Raw genomic sequence first — 20,683 nt, 5'->3', positions numbered from 1 at the left:
ATAAATAACATAGAAACCTGATACATACTCTAGAATGAATAAAATATGTCATTATGTAACAGGTGGAGGCGGCCACAACCGCTCCCTCTTTGTTGTGGTAAACACTGCCATCTAGTGACGGCCTTTTGAAGCCATCTGTTATTATAATTATTATTATTATGTAGTACATTATTATTATATATTATTATACGTATTATTATTATTATTATTGTATTATATTATTGTACTATTATTATTATATGTACAGTGGACCCCCGGATAACGGTCAGCTCCCAACTCGACCAATTATGTAAGTTTATTTTTGTAAGTGCTTTTGTAGGTGTATTTTTAGGGGTCTGAAAAGGACTAATCTAATTCACAATATTTCTTATGGGAGCAAATTCGGTCTATAACGGCACCCAGACAGACTTCTGGATTGAAATAATATCGTTATGCGGGGGTCCACTGTATTATTATTATTATTATGTATATATCTTATTATTATTATTATTTATAAAGTTAGCATATGAGAAGTTTTTACAAAGTAGAAGTGATGCAAGGAGGGAAGAGTATATGGAGAAAAAGAGAGAGGTTAAGAGAGTGGTGAAGCAATGTAAAAAGAGAGCAAATGAGAGAGTGGGTGAGATGTTATCAACAAATTTTGTTGAAAATAAGAAAAAGTTTTGGAGTGAGATTAACAAGTTAAGAAAGCCAAGAGAACAAATGGATTTGTCAGTTAAAAATAGGAGAGTTATTAAATGGAGAGTTAGAGGTATTGGGAAGATGGAGAGAATATTTTGAGGAATTGTTAAATGTTGATGAAGATAGGGAAGCTGTAATTTCGTGTATAGGGCAAGGAGGAACAACATCTTGTAGGAGTGAGGAAGAACCAGTTGTGAGTGTGGGGAAGTTCGTGAGGCAGTAGGTAAAATGAAAGGGGGTAAGGCAGCCGGGATTGATGGGATAAAGATAGAAATGTTAAAAGCAGGTGGGGATATAGTTTTGGAGTGGTTGGTGCAATTATTTAATAAATGTATGGAAGAGGGTATATGGAGAAAAAGAGAGGGGTTAAGAGAGTGGTGAAGCAATGTAAAAAGAGAGCAAATGAGAGAGTGGGTGAGATGTTATCAACAAATTTTGTTGAAAATAAGAAAAAGTTTTGGAGTGAGATTAACAAGTTAAGAAAGCCAAGAGAACAAATGGATTTGTCAGTTAAAAATAGGAGAGTTATTAAATGGAGAGTTAGAGGTATTGGGAAGATGGAGAGAATATTTTGAGGAATTGTTAAATGTTGATGAAGATAGGGAAGCTGTGATTTCGTGTATAGGGCAAGGAGGAACAACATCTTGTAGGAGTGAGGAAGAACCAGTTGTGAGTGTGGGGAAGTTCGTGAGGCAGTAGGTAAAATGAAAGGGGGTAAGGCAGCCGGGATTGATGGGATAAAGATAGAAATGTTAAAAGCAGGTGGGGATATAGTTTTGGAGTGGTTGGTGCAATTATTTAATAAATGTATGGAAGAGGGTAAGGTACCTAGGGATGCATAGTTCCTTTGTATAAAGGCAAAGGGGATAAAAGAGAGTGCAAAAATTATAGGGGGATAAGTCTGTTGAGTATACCTGGCAAAGTGTATGGTAGAGTTATTATTGAAAGAATTAAGAGTAAGACGGAGAATAGGATAGCAGATGAACAAGGAGGCTTTAGGAAAGGTAGGGGGTGTGTGGACCAGGTGTTTGCAGTGAAACATATAAGTGAACAGTATTTAGATAAGGCTAAAGAGGTCTTTGTGGCATTTATGGATTTGGAAAAGGCATATGACAGGGTGGATAGGGGGGCAATGTGGCAGATGTTGCAGGTGTATGGTGTAGGAGGTAGGTTACTGAAAGCAGTGAAGAGTTTTTACGAGAATAGTGAGGCTCAAGTTAGAGTATGTAGGAAAGAGGGAAATTTTTTCCCAGTAAAAGTAGGCCTTAGACAAGGATGTGTGATGTCACCGTGGTTGTTTAATATATTTATAGATGGGGTTGTAAGAGAAGTAAATGCGAGGGTCTTGGCCAGAGGCGTGGAGTTAAAAGATAAAGAATCACACATAAAGTGGGAGTTGTCACAGTTGCTCTTTGCTGATGACACTGTGCTCTTGGGAGATTCTGAAGAGAAGTTGCAGAGATTGGTGGATGAATTTGGTAGGGTGTGCAAAAGAAGAAAATTGAAAGTGAATACAGGAAAGAGTAAGGTTATGAGGATAACAAAAAGATTAGGTGATGAAAGTTTGGATATCAGATTGGAGGGAGAGAGTATGGAGGAGGTGAATGTATTCAGATACTTGGGAGTGGACGTGTCAGCGGATGGGTCTATGAAAGATGAGGTGAATCATAGAATTGATGAGGGGAAAAGGGTGAGTGGTGCACTTAGGAGTCTGTGGAGACAAAGAACTATGTCCTTGGAGGCAAAGAGGGGAATGTATGAGAGTATAGTTTTACCAACGCTCTTATATGGGTGTGAAGCATGGGTGATGAATGTTGCAGCGAGGAGAAGGCTGGAGGCAGTGGAGATGTCATGTCTGAGAGCAATGTGTGGTGTGAATATAATGCAGAGAATTCGTAGTTTGGAAGTTAGGAGGAGGTGCGGGATTACCAAAACTGTTGTCCAGAGGGCTGAGGAAGGGTTGTTGAGGTGGTTCGGACATGTGGAGAGAATGGAGCGAAACAGAATAACGTCAAGAGTGTATCAGTCTGTAGTGGAAGGAAGGCGGGGTAGGGGTCGGCCTAGGAAAGGTTGGAGGGAGGGGGTAAAGGAGGTTTTGTGTGCGAGGGGCTTGGACTTCCAGCAGGCATGCGTGAGCGTGTTTGATAGGAGTGAATGGAGACAAATGGTTTTTAATACTTGACGTGCTGTTGGAGTGTGAGCAAAGTAACATTTATGAAGGGGTTCAGGGAAACCGGCAGGCCAGACTTGAGTCCTGGAGATGGGAAGTATAGTGCCTGCACTCTGAAGGAGGGGTGTTAATGTTGCAGTTTAAAAACTGTAGTGTAAAGTACCCTTCTGGCAAGACAGTGATGGAGTGAATGATGGTGAAAGTTTTTCTTTTTCGGGCCACCCTGCCTTGGTGGGAATCCGCCAGTGTGATAATAAAAAATAATATAAAATAATAAATAATTTAATTTTATTCACACAAAAAATATAATATTTACTGTTATGCCTTATTGCAATAAGTGTATAAATAATGTCAACCCATTCACGACTGCATATTGGAATGGACAGTGACGTCATTTGTTTACTCTTGAACATAGTCAAGCAAACGAGCATTTCTCCCTCGTTGAGCTCAGTTTCAAGGTACTTTTCGTCATGAACGCAATCAAAATCATATCTGTTTCTGTATTATACCTTCCATTCTATCAAATGAGACCAAGAAAAACGAGAATACAGCCACAAAAGCCAAATGAAAATATTGCTAATGGGTGGCTAATTGCTGAGAACTGAACTCCATTATTTATGCTCCGATTTCTTTCGTTTTTGGTGTACATTAAGAAGCATCTTTCCATCATGCATTGCCCAAGTTACAATAAGATAGTCCAACAAACAAATGAGATACAATTCCCTAGATCAAGAGCAAGAGCCCCTCACCAGCGTCAAGAAACCTCTTACTTCTGGAAATTTTGCTCGCGTATGGAAGCAAAAAATCAACCCATCAACTGCTCACATTTGGAAAAACTCGCACGTGGATGCACTCACAAGTAGAGGTTCCACAGTACGTGTATTTTATTTTGTCTTAGTTTTCTAATTGTTTAACCGTAATTCATAATTGTTTAAATATTTTGACAGACTGCATACATCCCAGCTAAAGAACAGTACCACATGACTCGAAGTCAGATGTTGGCTACCATGGACTCCCTAATGGGTGGCAGAGCAGCAGAAGAATTAATTTTTGGAAATGATATGGTGACTTCTGGTTCGTCTTCTGATCTAAAGGTAGTGTTAATTGTAACCTTTTCACTCATTCAGACATTTCATCTTGTTAAATGTTTGTAGGTAGTAGGTTGGTAGACAGTAACCACCCAGGGAGGTACTACTGTCCTGCCAAGTGAGTGTAAAACGAAAGCCTGTAATTGTTTTACGTGATGGTAGGATTGCTGGTATCTTTTGTCTCTCACAAATATGCAAGATTACGTACAGGTATGTCTTGCTACTTCTACTTACACTTAGATCACAATCCACATACATGTACAAGCATATATATACACACCCCTCTGGGTTTTCTTCTATTTTCTTTGTAGTTCTTGTTCTTGTTTATTTCCTCTTATATCCATGGGGAAGTGGAACAGAATTCTTCCTCCGTAAGACATGCATGTTGTAAGAGGTGACTAAAATGCCGGGAGCAAGAGCCTAGTAACCCCTTCTCCTGTATAAATTACTAAATTTAAAAAGTGAAACTTTCGTTTTTCTTTTTGGGCCACCCTGCCTTGGTGGGATACAGCCAGTTTGTTGAAAAAAAAAAATCTGAGTTTTCTTTGATTTTTATCTTAATAGTTCTTGTTCTTATTACTTTTCCTTTTATATCCATGGGGAAGTGGAATAAGAATCTTTCCTCCGTAAGCCATGTGTGTTGTAAAAGTCAACTTAAATGCTGGGAACAATTGCCTAGTAACCCCTTTTCCTGTAATAATTACTAAAAAGAATAATAAGAAAATTGTCAAAGTAGGATGTCTGAATGTGCGTGGATGTTGTGCGAATGATAAGAATGATTGTAGACGTTATGAATAAGAAGAAGCTGCATGTCCTGGCTTTAAGTGAAACAAAGCCGAAGGGGGTGGGAGATTTCCAGTGGGGAGAAATAAATGGGATTAGGTCAGGGGTTTCAAATAGAGTTAGAGCTAAAGAAGGAGTAGCAATAATGTTGAAGGATAAGCTATGGCAGGAAAAGAGAAAGTATAAATGTATTAATTCAAGGATTATGTGGAGTAAAATAAAGGCTGGATGTGAAAAGTAGGTTTCAGTAAGCGTATATGCACCTGGAGAAGAAAGAAGTGTAGAGGAGAGAGATTTTGGGAAATGTTGAATGAATGCATGGGGAGTTTTGAACCAAGTGTGAGAGTACTTGTGGTTGGGATTTCAATGCTTAAGTGGGTGAAAATGTTGTGGAGGGAGTAGTAGGTAAATTTGGGGTGCCAGGGGTAAATAAAAATGGTGAGCCTTTAATTGAGCTATGTGTAGAAAGAGGTTTGGTAATAAGTAATACATATTATGAAAAAGAGGATAAATAAATATACAAGGTATGATACAGCACTTAATGAAAGTAGTTTGTTAGATTATGTATTGGTGGATAAAAGCTTGATGGGTAGGCTCCAGGATGTATATGTTTATAGAGGGGCAACTGATATATCGGATCATTATTTAGTTGTAGCTACAGTTAGAGTAAGAGGTAGATGGGACAAGAGGAAAATGGCAACAGCAAGTAAGACAGAGGTGAAAGTGTATAAACTAAGGGAGGAGAAAGTTCAGGTGAGATATAAGCAACTATTGGCAGAAAGGTGGACTATTGCAAGTATGAGTAGTGGGGGGTTGAAGAGGGTTGGAATAGTTTTAAAAATGCAGTACAGCGGACCCCGACTTACAATATTAATCCGTTCCAGAGAGCACATTGTAAGACAAAATTATTGTAAGTTGAATTAATTTTCCCCATAAGAAATAATGGAAATCAAATTAATCCGTTCAAGACACCCAAAAGTATGAAAAAAAACTTTTTTACCTCATGAAATACACTTTTTCCTACACACGAAAAGAAGGATACATGCACAATATATACTGTGCATGTACTAGTGTACTAAATGAAGAATAAATGACACTTACCTTTATTGAAGATGTTCTGATGAGTGATGAGACACTGTGTCCTGAGAGTGCCTTTTCCTCCTGAGTAATGTAGGTCCTGTTTGGCATTTTCTTCCAGAACAGGCCTTATCACACTGTGTATGCCACAACGATTCTTAAATCTCTCAAACCAACCTTTGCTGGCCTTAAATTCACCAATATGAGCACTAGTTCCAGGCATTTTTTCCTGTTCACCTGGGTGTTAGTCGAATGGTGTGGGTCGCATCCTGGGGTACAAGATTAAGGACCCCAATGGAAATAAGTTAGACAGTCCTTGATGGCACACTGACTTTCTTGGGTTATCCTGGGTGGCTAACCCTCTGGGGTTAATTGTTTCTTGGTATTCTCGATAAGCCACACCACACCACATCGTCGAGTAGTACAGCTGACCGTGGTACAATAGTATTTCGATAGTACTTCTCACCCATTTTACCACAGGGTTGGCACTAGAAGCTTTCTTTGGTTTGGACCCATGGTGGCTTATTTAGCAGTTACAGGCACTAAAAACACTGGAATAATACAAAATTTATCGAATGTATGCATGCAACCATCCGCCCTGGCTTGTAAACAATGTCACACTAGCTCAGCTGAGGCGCTCAGGCCAGACGGACCAGACGGCCACGTTCGGGACGAATGATGTAAGTCTAGTTTTTCAACGTAGGCTGGGGCCAAATTTTTACGCTGACAAGCATCGTAAGTCTGTTTTATCGTAGGTTGAGGTCATCGTAAGTCGGGGGTCCACTGTATTAGAATGTGGGGTAGAAAGTTGTGGTTATAGGAGGGTGGGTGCAGGAGGAAAGAGGAGTGATTGGTGTAATGATGAAGTAAAGGGTGTGATAAAAGAGAAAAAGGTTTCTACAAACCAGAAGTGTTATAAGAAGAGCAGAGTGTATGGAGAGTAAAAGAAAGGTGAAGAGAGTGGTGAGAGCGTGCAAAAGGTGAGCAAATGATAGAGTGGGAGAGGCACTGTCAAGAAATTTTAATGAAAATAAGAAAAAATTTTGGAGTGAGTTAAACAAGTTAAGAAAGCCTAGGGAATGAATGGATTTGTCAGTTAAAAACAGAGTAGAGGAGTTAGTAGATGGGGAGATGGAGTTATTGGGTAGATGGTGGGAATATTTTGAGGAACTTTTAGATGTCGACGAAGAAAGGGAGGCAGTAATTTCATGCATTGGCCAAGGGAGGTATACAATCTTTGAGGAGTGAAGAAGAGCAGGATGTGAGTGTGGGGGAGGTGCGTTAGACATTACGTAGAATGAAAAGGGGTAAAGCAGCTGGAACTGACGGGATCATGACAGAAATGTTAAAAGTGGGGGGGGGGGGGGGGGGGGGGTGATCTAGTGTTAGAGTGGTTTGTATTTTTGTTTAATAAATGTATGAAAGAGGGGAAGGTACCTAGGGTTTGGCAGAGAGCATATACAGTGGACCCTTGACTAACGCTATTAATCCATTCCTGAGAGCTCATCGTTAGTCAAAATTATCGTTAGTCAAGTTAATTTTCCCCATAAGAAATAATGGAAATCAAATTAATCCGTGTAGGACACCCCAAAGTATGAATAAAAAAATTGTTTTTACCACATGAAATATTAATTTTAATACACACAAACTGAAGAAGACATGCACAGTTACATGACACTTACCTTTATTGAAGATCTGGTGATGATTGTTGGGATGGGAGGAGGGGAGAGTGTTGATGGTCTTAGTGTTTAGAAGGGGAATCCCCTTCCATTAGGACTTGAGGTGGCAAGTCCTTTTCTGGGGTTACTTCCCTTCCCTTTAAATCTCTCAAACCAACCTTTGCTGGCCTTAAATTCACTCACATCACCACTAGTTGCTGGCATTTTTTTCATTAAATCTTCATGCAACTTCCTAGCCTTTTCACATATGATCGCTTGAGAGATGCTATCTCCTGCTATCTGTTTTTCGTTTATCCACACCAATAACAGTTTCTCAACATCTTCGAGTACTTACGATCTCAGTTTCAAAAACATAGTTGCACCTTTGGCAAGAACAGCTTCCTTGATTGCCGTTTTCTTGGCCACAATAGTAGCGATGGTTGATTGGGGTTTTGTGCACAGCCTGGCCAGCTCGGAGACACGCACTCCGCTTTCATACTTAGCAATGATCTCTTTCTTCATATCCATAGTAATTCTCCCCCTTTTTGCTGTAGGGTTGGCACTAGAAGATTTCTTGGGGCCCATGGTGACTTATTTTGCAGGTGCAATCACTAAAATGGCTGTGATAACATGAAATGTTCCGATTGTATGCTTGGAAGCGACCACGGTGGCTGGCTGGCTTGTAAACACTGGCCAGAAGTGGACGCGTCTGACGGAACAAATAGTGTTGGTCGAGTTTTTTAGCGCTAGTCGAAGCAAAAATTTTGCGTTAAAATGTATCGCTAATCGGATTTATCATTAATCAATGCCATTGTTGGTCGAGGGTCCACTGTATAGTTCTTTTATATAAAAGGAATGGGGACAAAAGAGATTGTAAAAATTATAGAGGAATTAGCTTACGTAGTATACCAGGAAAAGTGTACAGTATAGTTATTATTGAAAGAATTAGAGGTAAGACAAAATGTAGGATTGCGGATGAGCAAGGAGGTTTTAGAGTGGGTAGAGGATGTGTAGATCAAGTGTTTACATTGAAGCATATATGTAAACAGTATTTAGATAAAGGTAGGGAAGTTTTCATTGCATTTATGTATTTAGAAAAGGCATATGATAGTGGATAGGGGAGCAATGTGACACATGTTGAAGGTATATGGAATATGTAGTAAGTTACTAAATGCTGTAAAGAGTTTTTATGAGGATAGTGAGGCTCAGGTTACGGTGTATAGAAGTGAAGGAGACTACTTCCCAGTAAAAGTAGGTCATAGACAGGGATGTGTAATATCACCATGGTTGTTTAATATATTTATAGATGAGGTTGTAAAATAAGTAAATGCTAGGGTGTTCGAGAGAGGGGTGGGATTAAATTATGGGGAATCAAATACAAAATGGGAATTGACAGTTACTTTTTTCTGATGATACTGTGCTTATGGGAGATTCTAAAGAAAAATTGCAAAAGTTAGTGGATGAGTTTGGGAGAGTGTGTAAATGTAGAAAGTTGAAAGCGAACATAGAAAAGAGTAAGGTGATGAGGGTATCAAATGATTTAGATAAAGAAAAATTGGATATCAAATTGGAGAGGAATAGTATGGAAGAAGTGAATGTTTTCAGATATTTGGGAGTTGATGTGTCAGCGGATGGATTTTTGAAGGATGAGGTTAATCATAGAATTGATGAAGGAAAAAAGGCAAGTGGTCTGTTGAGGTATATGTGGAGACAAAAAACGTTATCTATGGAGGCAAAGAAGGGACTCTGTGAAAGTATAGTGGTACCAACACTCTTATATGGGTGTGAAGCTTGGGTTGTAAATGCTGCAGCGAGGAGACAGTTGGAGGCAGTTGAGATGTCCTGTCTAAGAGCAATGTGTGGTGTAAATATTATGCAGAAGATTCGGAGTATGGAAATTAGAAGGTGTTGAGTTAATGAAAGTATTAGTCAGAGGGCTGAAGAGGGGTTGTTGAGGTAGTTTGGTCATTTAGAGGGAATGGATCAAAGTAGAATGACTTGGAGAGCGTATAAATCTGTAGGGGAAGGAAGGCGTGGTAAGGGTCCTCCTTGAAAAGGTTGGAGGGAGAGGGTAAGGGAGGTTTTGTGGGCGAGGGGCTTGGACTTCCAGCAAGCGTGCGTGAGCATGTTAGATAGGAGTGAATGGTGACGAATGGTATTTGAGACCTGACAAGCTGTTGGAGTGTGAGCAGGGTAATATTTAGTGAAGGGATTCAGGGAAACCAGTTATTTTTATATAGCCATACTTGAATCCTGGAAATGGGATGTACAGTGCCTGCACTTTAAAGGAGGGGTTTGGGATATTGGCAGTTTGGAGGGATTTGTTGTGTATCTTTATACGTATATACTTCTAAACTGTTGTATTCTGAGCACCTCTGCTAAAACAGTGATTATGTGTGAGTGAGGTGAAAGTGTTGAATAATGATGAAAGTATTTTCTTTTTGGGGATTTTCTTTCTTTTTGGGTCACCCTGCCTCGGTGGGAGACTGCCAACTTGTTAAAAAAAAAGAAAATTATCCTTCATTTTTCCTAGTTTAGAGGACTTCATTTAAAATTTTTCTTTCTGAAAGTTTAATGGGTCTTCAACATTTCATAATCTCATACCACTAGTCTAGTTTTAATCCTGTCATGAAGTAATATTGAAGAAAAGCTCATTAATTTTGTTTTTATTATAGAAATGAAATCATGATAAATTTTTTTGCTGTAATAGCAAGCAACCAGCATTGCCACTCACATGGTAAAAGACCTGGGCATGAGTGAGCGGGTAGGACTCCGAACATTTGAAGATAACACTGGTCAGCTCATCAGCACAGGTGACTCACTTGGACAGTCAACCAAAGAAGCAATTGATTTAGAAATTAAGAGATTGTTGCAAGTAAGTATATTCTGAATTTTATTACTTTGTATAACTGGTATTGTTGAAAGATAATATAAAAAACTCCCATTTAAATTGTGATTTATTAGTAGCACTTTATTTTGTCTTAGCAGTGAGCAACAGTTCCATATGATGCAAACTGTGTTTTTTGATCATTGATACATATATGACACACATCACAGATATATTTAATCTGGTGCATAGTCCAAATGTTTTGAGCAGAGGCTTCTGGGAAAGCATGTAAAATATGTGACTGGTTGTTGTTCATATTAATTAAATGGTTTACATGTTTAAGATCAGAAAGTTTCCTTACATCAGTTTCTGCACCTAATTACATCTAACCGTATATAGTGTATCATATATTAATGTTTCAATATAATTAACAGGCTTGATTTTATAAGCTAAGCATAAGTTGGTAACTGTTTTTATGAAAAGAAATAAGGATAAGTTTTTATTGGAGATAATATTCCACTCAATATGAGCCTTATCAGGTCTGTTGAATAAGAACCAGGAATGGAAATGCATTCACACTGGTGCATTATTTGTTTTCAGTTCCAGGCTTTTTCAGCCTCGCATCTTTTCCTCCATTACCCTATATGTACCTAGCTTGAGTCCATTTCTATCTCAGAATGGAACATTAAAATATATGCTCATAAGTCACATTGCTTCAGGGAAGAGACATAAAGAGGAAGGGGTTCCGGTCTGGATGGTGAGATTGAATGAGATACATGAAGACTTGTGCCTTGTTACATTAAACATTACTCCACTTCATGTGAAACTGTTATTGGCTAGAACAAAACTCTTTAACGTGTCACAACCAGTCATAATACTTTCTTTATCCAAGGTCATTTTTGATGTTTAGAACATATAGTGATAGCGTTCAGGATTTTGGTTCCCACCTCTGGGACTCGAATCCAGTTTTCCCTGAATCCCTTCATAAATGTTACTGTGCTCACACTCAGCAGCATGTCAAATCATAAAAACCACTTGCCTCCACTCCTATCGAATACAATTGCACAGGCTTGTTCAATGTCCAGCTCCTAGCATCAGTACCTCCTTTACCCCCTTCCTCAACCCTTCCTGAGACAATCCCTTCCCCTCTTTCTCTCCATTCCAGATTTATATGCCCTTCCTAATCATCCTATTTTTTCCATCCTCTCTGTGTCCAAACCTCCTCAACAATTCCTCCGCCCTCTGAATAATACTTTTCAAGTTGTTGATGTGTGGAGCAGTCTTCCGAGCAGGGTAATAGAGGCTAAGACCTTGGGTAGCCTTAAAAAGAGATTGGACAGATATGTGAGTGGAAGGGGCTGAGCTTGATTGGTGTCTGGGGTTATTATTTTTTTTTTTTTTATTATCACACTGGCCGATTCCCACCAAGGCAGGGTGGCCCGAAAAAGAAAAACTTTCACCATCATTCACTCCATCACTGTCTTGCCAGAAGGGTGCTTTACACTACAGTTTTTAAACTGCAACATTAACACCCCTCCTTCAGAGTGCAGGCACTGTACTTCCCATCTCCAGGACTCAAGTCCGGCCTGCCGGTTTCCCTGAATCCCTTCATAAATGTTACTTTGCTCACACTCCAACAGCACGCCAAGTATTAAAAACCATTTGTCTCCATTCACTCCTATCAAACACGCTCACGCATGCCTGCTGGAAGTCCAAGCCCCTCGCACACAAAACCTCCTTTACCCCCTCCCTCCAACCCTTCCTAGGCCGACCCCTACCCCGCCTTCCTTCCACTACAGACTGATACACTCTTGAAGTTATTCTGTTTCGCTCCATTCTCTCTACATGTCCGAACCACCTCAACAACCCTTCCTCAGCCCTCTGGACAACAGTTTTGGTAATCCCGCACCTCCTCCTAACTTCCAAACTATGAAATTCTCTGCATTATATTCACACCACACATTGCCCTCAGACATGACATCTCCACTGCCTCCAGCCTTCTCCTCGCTGCAACATTCATCACCCATGCTTCACACCCATATAAGAGCGTTGGTAAAACTATACTCTCATACATTCCCCTCTTTGCCTCCAAGGACAAAGTTCTCTGTCTCCACAGACTCCTAAGTGCACCACTCACTCTTTTTCCCTCATCAATTCTATGATTCACCTCATCTTTCATAGACCCATCCGCTGACACGTCCACTCCCAAATATCTGAATACGTTCACCTCCTCCATACTCTCTCCCTCCAATCTGATATTCAATCTTTCATCACCTAATCTTTTTGTTATCCTCATAACCTTACTCTTTCCTGTATTCACCTTTAATTTTCTTCTTTTGCACACCCTACCAAATTCATCCACCAATCTCTGCAGCTTCTCTTCAGAATCTCCCAAGAGCACAGTGTCATCAGCAAAGAGCAGCTGTGACAACTCCCACCCTGTGTGTGATTCTTTATCTTTTAACTCCACGCCTCTTGCCAAGACCCTCGCATTTACTTCTCTTACAACCCCATCTATAAATATATTAAACAACCACGGTGACATCACACATCCTTGTCTAAGGCCTACTTTTACTGGGAAAAAATTTCCCTCTTTTCTACATACTCTAACTTGAGCCTCACTATCCTCGTAAAAACTCTTCACTGCTTTCAGTAACCTACCTCCTACACCATACACTTGCAACATCTGCCACATTGCCCCCCTATCCACCCTGTCATACACCTTTTCCAAATCCATAAATGCCACAAAGACCTCTTTAGCCTTATCTAAATACTGTTCACTTATATGTTTCACTGTAAACACCTGGTCCACACACCCCCTACCTTTCCTAAAGCCTCCTTGTTCATCTGCTATCCTAGGTAGCCTTGGAAAAAAGTTAGACAAATACATGATAAGGACCTGCCTTGTATGGGCCAGTAGGCCTGCTGCAGTGTTCCTCCATTCTAATGTTCTTATGTTTAACCCCACATAATATTCTTGCCCCCACATTGCCCTCAAAGAACACATCTTTTACCTCCAACTACTTCTTCGATGTGACACTTAAAATCCATTTTTCACACCCGTATACAGTGGACCCCCAGTTTACGATATTATTTCATTCCAGAAGTATGTTCAGGTGCCAGTACTGAACGAATTTGTTCCCATAAGGAATATTGTGAATTAGATTAGTCCATTTCAGACCCCCAAACATACACGTACAAACGCACTTACATAAATACACTTACATAAATGGTCGTATTGGGAGGTGATCGTAAAGCGGGGGTCCACTGTAATAGTGTTAGTACCACCATGCTCTAGTACATTTCCCTTTTTGCTTCTCTGGAAAAGATTCTGTCACCACAACTGCCTTATTACATCACCCGCCCTTTTTTTCTTGTCAGTTTTATGGTTCACCTTAATTTTCTTAGACCCACTGCCGACAAGTTCATACCTAAGTAACATCTAAACACATTCACTTCTTCCATACTCTTTACATCCAGTTTGATATCCAATTTCTCCTTTCCTAGATTTTTTGTTATTCTCATTACTTTGCTGTTTCCCATGTTCACTTTTAATTTCCTTCTTTTATATACCTTCCAAAATTTGTCTACCAACCTTTGCAACTTCTCTTAGAATCTCCCACAAGAACTGTGTCAACACCAAAATCCAATTGTGACAACTCCCACTTTATATCAAATTTGTTATTTTTTAATCTCACACCTCATACCAATGTTCACTTCTTTTACATCCCCATCTGTACGTACATGTATGTTACACAAGCATGGTGACATCACATATCCCTATCTAAGGCCAATTTTTATTGAAAAATAATCCCCTTCTCTCCTACATAACCCTAACCTGAGCCTCATATCCACAGTGTCATATTTCTCGTCATGTTCATTTGCTAATGCCGCCATTAATAATGATGCTTTGTTTAAAATTTTTTAAACTTAAGATGTGTGAGACTGATTTTTATACATACCTGTGTATGTATTTAGATAAGGCTAAAGAGGTCTTTGTGGCATTTATGGATTTGGAAAAGGCATATGACAGGGTGGATAGGGGGCAATGTGGCAGATGTTGCAGGTGTATGGTGTAGGGGGTAGGTTACTGAAAGCAGTGAAGAGTTTTTACGAGGATAGTGAGGCTCAAGTTAGAGTATGTAGGAAAGAGGGAAATTATTTCCCAGTAAAAGTAGGCCTTAGACAAGGCTGTGTGATGTCACCGTGGTTGTTTAATATATTTATAGATGGGGTTGTAAGAGAAGCAAATGCGAGGGTCTTGGCAAGAGGCATGGAGTTAAAAGATAAAGAATCACACATAAAGTGGGAGTTGTCACAGTTGCTCTTTGCTGATGACACTGTGCTTACCTGGAGTTTACCTGGAGAGAGTTCCGGGGGTCAACGCCCCCGCGGCCCGGTCTGTGACCAGGCCTCCTGGTGGATCAGAGCCTGATCAACCAGGCTGTTGCTGCTGGCTGCACGCAAACCAACGTACGAGCCACAGCCCGGCTGATCAGGAACTGACTTTAGGTGCTTGTCCAGTGCCAGCTTGAAGACTGCCAGGGGTCTGTTGGTAATCCCCCTTATGTGTGCTGGGAGGCAGTTGAACAGTCTCGGGCCCCTGACACTTATTGTATGGTCTCTTAACGTGCTAGTGACACCCCTGCTTTTCATGGGGGGGATGGTGCATCGTCTGCCAAGTCTTTTGCTTTCGTAGTGAGTGATTTTCGTGTGCAAGTTCGGTACTAGTCCCTCTAGGATTTTCCAGGTGTATATAATCATGTATCTCTCCCTCCTGCGTTCCAGGGAATACAGGTTTAGGAACCTCAAGTGCTCTTGGGAGATTCTGAAGAGAAGTTGCAGAGATTGGTGGATGAATTTGGTAGGGTGTGCAAAAGAAGAAAATTAAAAGTGAATACAGGAAAGAGTAAGGTTATGAGGATAACAAAAAGATTAGGTGATGAAAGATTGGATATCAGATTGGAGGGAGAGAGTATGGAGGAGGTGAATGTATTCAGATATATGGGAGTGGACGTGTCGGCGGATGGGTCTATGAAAGATAAGGTGAATCATAGAATTGATGAGGGGAATAGGGTGAGTGGTGCACTTGGAGTCTGTGGAGACAAAGAACTTTGTCCTTGGAGGCAAAGAGGGGTATGTATGAGAGTATAGTTTTACCAATGCTCTTATATGGGTGTGAAGCATGGGTGATGAATGTTGCAGCGAGGAGAAGGCTGAAGGCAGTGGAGATGTCATGTCTGAGGGCAATGTGTGGTGTGAATATAATGCAGAGAATTCCTAGTTTGGAAGTTAGGAGGAGGTGCGGGATTACCAAAACTGTTGTCCAGAGGGCTGAGGAAGTCTTGTTGAGGTGGTTCGGACATGTAGAGAGAATGGAGCGAAACAGAATGACTTCAAGAGTGTATCAGTCTGTAGTGGAAGGAAGGCGGGGTAGGGGTCGGCCTAGGAAAGGTTGGAGGGAGGGGGTAAAGGAGGTTTTGTGTGCAAGGAGCTTGGACTTCCAGCAGGCATGCGTGAGCGTGTTTGATAGGAGTAAATGGAGACAAATGGTTTTTAATACTTGACATGCTGTTGGAGTGTGAGCAAAGTAACATTTATGAAGGGGTTCAGGGAAACCGGCAGGCCGGACTTGAGTCCTGGAGATGGGAAGTACAGTGCCTGCACTCTGAAGGAGGGGTGTTAATGTTGCAGTTTAAAAACTGTAGTGTAAAGCACCCTTCTGGCAAGACAGTGATGGAGTGAATGATGGTGAAAGTTTTTCTTTTTCGGGCCACCCTGCCTTGGTGGGAATCGGCCAGTTTGATAATAAATAAATATATAACCTGTGCATTATTTCAACTTGTACTATTTTAAATTAGCAATAAGAATATAATGAATATGACTAATAATCTGTACAAGTATAGTGGCCTTTATGATTTGATGTGCTGTTGGAGTGTGAATAAGGTAAAAATTATATAGGGATTCAGGTAAACTGGTTAGCCAGACTTGAGTCCTGTCAGAAGCATGTTGACATCTGAACTGTGATGTCAGCATGCTTCTGGCAAGAAAATTATTGATGTTTCCTCTTTTTTGAGTCACCCTTCCTTGGTGGGAGATGACAAATGTGTTTAAAAATAAAAAGTTGCATTGAATCATCATTCACTATTAGCCTGTTGGCTATGTTCAGTATTTTTATAGCAATGTAGCCATCAAAGTTATACTTCTACTCCAAGAAGCTCCTCACTTATCCACATTTTTTCCAGTGCTAAATAACACACATGGTGTAACCATGGTCTAACAACTGGGTAAGCACGAAATGCGGATACCATACATGTCTATAAAAACTAAAAAGTAAAAAAAAAAAAATCCTATAATCAATGATCCAGGATTAAAACATTACTGTACTCTTTTGACCAAAAAATATAACTTCCATTTTCAGGCCTATTACTCAAGCTCCCAAAAACATTAACTCTAGCACACCATGAAATAGAAATGAAGCAATATTCATACTTATAAACAATAGCAACATTGCAGTTCTTTACCTTACAAAATGCATTCAGTAAATTACATTCTGTTCATCAGTATAATATCAGACCTACTTTCATAAGTGGAGTTTTGCCTTTCCCGCACTAAAATTATAACCTCATGTTCTAGTATAAGAAGTAGAAAGCTGTCAACAAATTTATTAATTTATATGATCTGTTACAGGAATCTTATGAACGAGCAAAAGCTATCTTGAAATCTCATGCCAGGGAACACAAAGCTCTAGCTGATGCTCTTATGAAGTATGAAACTTTAGATGCAGACGACATCAATGCCATACTGGATGGAAGAACAGTGGCCAAGGATTTGTAGTGAGAAGATATACCTTGCATCATAAATTTCATATTGTAAATTTAATTCATTATACTCCATGCAAATTTATCAGTAGCACTGTTTGTACAGAGTTTGCTTTCGCCCTATGATTCTCTGGGTAATGTGTAAATTATTTAATATGGTACTGATATTTGCAGTTTGGAGGGACATCTGAACTGTAGTATTATTTCAGTATCTGGCAAGACAGTGATAGTGAATGATGGTGAAAGTGTTTCTTCTTTTTTTCAGGTCACCCTGAAATGGTGAGAGACAGCTGGTGTGTAAAAAAGAAAAAAATACTGTATAAAACTAACAAGTGGGGAAAAGTCGGTCACTTCACTATTCATTGACGGTCAATATTTGAAAATATTATTTATCATAGATTTCTTTTCTTAATCGTATTTCCTCCCGCATTTTGTCTATTGTCATGTTCTTATTTAATTAGTATTTCATTATTAATATTTCAATATTCTTACATATGCTATTTTATGTTGCTGGGAACTTGTATGTTTGATGGTCATTTCTGTTAGTCTCACTTGATAATCCAAGGCATGTAACCTGGAAGATTGTTTCACCTTTTATGAGAGAAATGGCCATTTTTGAGCAGACACTGATGGACAAAAAATGATTAGGCCTTTTGCATTCCTTCATTCTAATGTAGAAATATAAAAATGTCTTCAAGTTTTAAAAACTAATTGTTGTGACATTTATGTAAATTAGGTGAGTACTGTATTTACCTAAGTATTTTTCATATATTCTGTGTACTTCTTCAGTATGATAAAAGCAAGTTCCATCAGTATTTACTTTGGGACACAAGATTTCACACACTAATGATATGTTTGCCTGAGAGTGCAGTGGCTCTTCTACTTGCACAGGGTCAATAATATTTAGTCAATCTGCAGCATTTTTCATGAACAAAGAAGATCCAGTTAGAGCTCTTGAAAGTTGCATTGTGTCGTGACATTTTGGGTCAATTCAACAACTCAAGGATACACACTTTTAAATGATCCTTCATTAGGAAAGAATCAAGTTTTTTTTACATTGTATAAAAATGGTAACTGAATAAGTTTTTCTTCATTGATTTTTTTAAATTTGGTAACATTCTTGTGTGTTCACATATACTTACCGTGTATTCTACTTGTCGCTACTATACAATAAAAATACTATCATTCATAAATTCAAATAGAAATATTACCCTGTTTGGAAAAATGGATACTAATATTCATGTATCCCAGTCAAGTGAATGCCATTTGTATTATAATGTACACTACATATTTTATTTTTTATAATGCATTAAAAGTGCATATCAAATTAGTATTTTTATCAGTTTCAGCACTGAGGTATCCCCCTCTAAATATAATATACCCTGCTCTATTCCTCTTATGTCATCATGAGACATCCTCTGTGTAATCCTTCATTATTGTTTGCCCATTCTTTACTAACCACTTGTACTTTGCTCTTGTATATATTTGCAAGATTCTGTCTGCACTTGTCCAAGCCATTAACATGTTTTTCTTGACCATTATTTATTGTCCCACTTTTTATCTCTTGATATACACCTCAGCCTCACATCTCTGGATACACCTTACTGCCTCACATATCTGGATGTACCTTACTGCCTCACATATCTGGATGTACCTTACTGCCTCACATATCTGGATGTACCTTACTGCCTCACCACTCTGAAGAAATACTGACAACCTTGTGGCTCATCTGTGTCCAGCTGAGCCCCCAAGTACCTGTTTCTTGGCTCTCAAACTACCTATCCCTGTCTAGCCTATCAGTTCTTTAGTGTTTTGCATATTATAATGTCTTTCCTGTTTCTTCAGTCTTCCAGCATTATTAGATTCAATTCCAGTACTCTTTTTCTCATAGCTCATACACCTTAGCTCAGGAACTAGGCTCATTGCATACCTCTGCATTTTATCCAGTTTCTTAACATGCTTTTTCAGGTGTGGGTTCCATACCTGTGCTGCATATTCCAAGAGGAGCCTGACATACGTTGTATAAAGGGCCCTGCATGACACATTGTTGAGATTCCTGAAGGCTACTCTTTGATTTGTCAGACGAGCATTGGCTTCAGAGGTTATTTGGTTGAAGTGAACCTCTGTCAATATGCTAGGCACTATGTTCACCCCAAAGTTTTTAAGTTCCCCAAGTCTGTACTCTGTGTGCAATCTTTGGGCTTGTCAGAATGTGCTAACATCATAGTTCAGATGACTCTGAAAAGCAACATCTTCACCCCTTTTTAGAGTGCATGCACTATTCTTTGCAGGCTCTAGGACTCAACTCCAGCTAATACTATCCAATAGGGCCCCATTTATATGGCAGGTTAGGTTCCAGGCTACTGCCGGGAAGTGGACATCTCCATAAAGCAGAACACGCTTTTTTTCTGCTTATAAATGCATGTAAATACCACATAATGAGTTTACACTAACATATATAAAGTTAGCAATAGAACTAGGCATCAAACAACAATAAAAAGTAAAATACACACACAGTACACTCATTACGTACCTTAAAATATTGTAGTCTTAACCCTTAAACGGTCCAAATGTGTATATACGTTCTTATGCGTTGCGCCCCAAACGTATATATACGTTTTATTATTTTTCCTGCTTTCAAATTTGGCATGATTAGCCTGAGATGCCTTGTCAGTATAGAATGGGTCCTAACACTCAGTGTGCGCATTATGAAAAAAATCTGGGACCACTTAGTACCTTGTGGGAGCGCCAGTTAAATTGAGCGCCAGCTAGAGCAAACTGCAGCGAACACCAAGGATTCACTGATGTAATGTCATATTAACACTCCTCTTTTAAGAGGAAAGTGATGTTAACCCCAAGTTTAGGGTCTGTCTATCTCTATCTCTGTCTTCCTCTGTCTGTATCTCTGTCTATCTGTCTCTGTCTATCTGTGTCTGTCTCTGTATCTGTCTCTGTATCTGTCTCTGTATCTCTCTCAATCTGTCTGTCTCTTTCTCTCTGTCTCTCTGTCTCACAGGTACACATAAATGCAAGTATACATAATGTAAATTACCTAGGATAACCCAAAAAATCCAAAGTAAATGGGTGAGGGTAAGTGTAACCAAGGGGGTATTCGATTTTTAGTTGACAGGGGGTATCAGGAGATAAGTTGTTTTTTTGGTATTTTTAAGGGGATGAATTTTCTGCAGTTTTGGAATTTTCAGGTGGGTGTTCAGATTTTTGGGGCTTTGACATACATTGAATTTTTGAAAGGTTTTTGTGCCGGGAATGCATAAGATGTTTGTGTCTGGTGTTGTGCCTGGGTTCTGTCACACTATCAAGAAAGCATTTTAGGGCAAGGTTAATTTGGGAAATTTAGGTCCTTAGATGTAGATTGCACAGAGTGGTGGAATGAACAGGGGTAAGTTTAGATCAGAAAAGGGGGGTTTGGGCCAGGGATGGGGTTTGTGATTATTCTTTCTAGGGTTTTGTTGGGTTTTTATTGGCTTTAGGTGTTTGCTGCATTGAACCCCCCGCCAAAATGCATAGGTGAGGGATGGATATAAAAGGGAAAGGTATATGAGAAGGGCGTTTGGGTA

General features: G+C 39.5%; 1 protein-coding gene across 3 annotated transcripts in view; it reads left to right on the top strand.

The window, feature by feature from the left end:
- Positions 1–18,298, top strand: part of YME1L (ATP-dependent zinc metalloprotease YME1L) — a 100,320-nt gene extending 82,022 nt beyond the window's left edge. Inside the window, exons 13-16 of one of the 3 annotated variants that reach the window (XM_053773371.2) lie at positions 3,799–3,945; positions 10,168–10,332; positions 16,975–17,156; positions 17,371–17,508. In XM_053773371.2, the coding sequence (XP_053629346.1) occupies positions 3,799–3,945; positions 10,168–10,332; positions 16,975–17,121 (459 nt within the window). In that variant the 3' untranslated portion in view covers positions 17,122–17,156; positions 17,371–17,508. Of the gene's footprint in view, positions 1–3,798; positions 3,946–10,167; positions 10,333–16,974 lie in introns of all 3 variants that reach the window. The other 2 variants (XM_053773370.2, XM_053773372.2) reach the window with 2 other exon arrangements.
- The last annotated feature ends 2,385 nt before the right edge of the window (positions 18,299–20,683 follow it).

Source organism: Cherax quadricarinatus, chromosome 17 (genome assembly GCF_038502225.1).
Source record: "Cherax quadricarinatus isolate ZL_2023a chromosome 17, ASM3850222v1, whole genome shotgun sequence".
NCBI lineage: Eukaryota > Metazoa > Arthropoda > Malacostraca > Decapoda > Parastacidae > Cherax > Cherax quadricarinatus.
The sequence above is the reverse complement of the archived record's forward strand: the minus strand, read 5'-3'. Positions and strand labels throughout refer to the sequence as shown.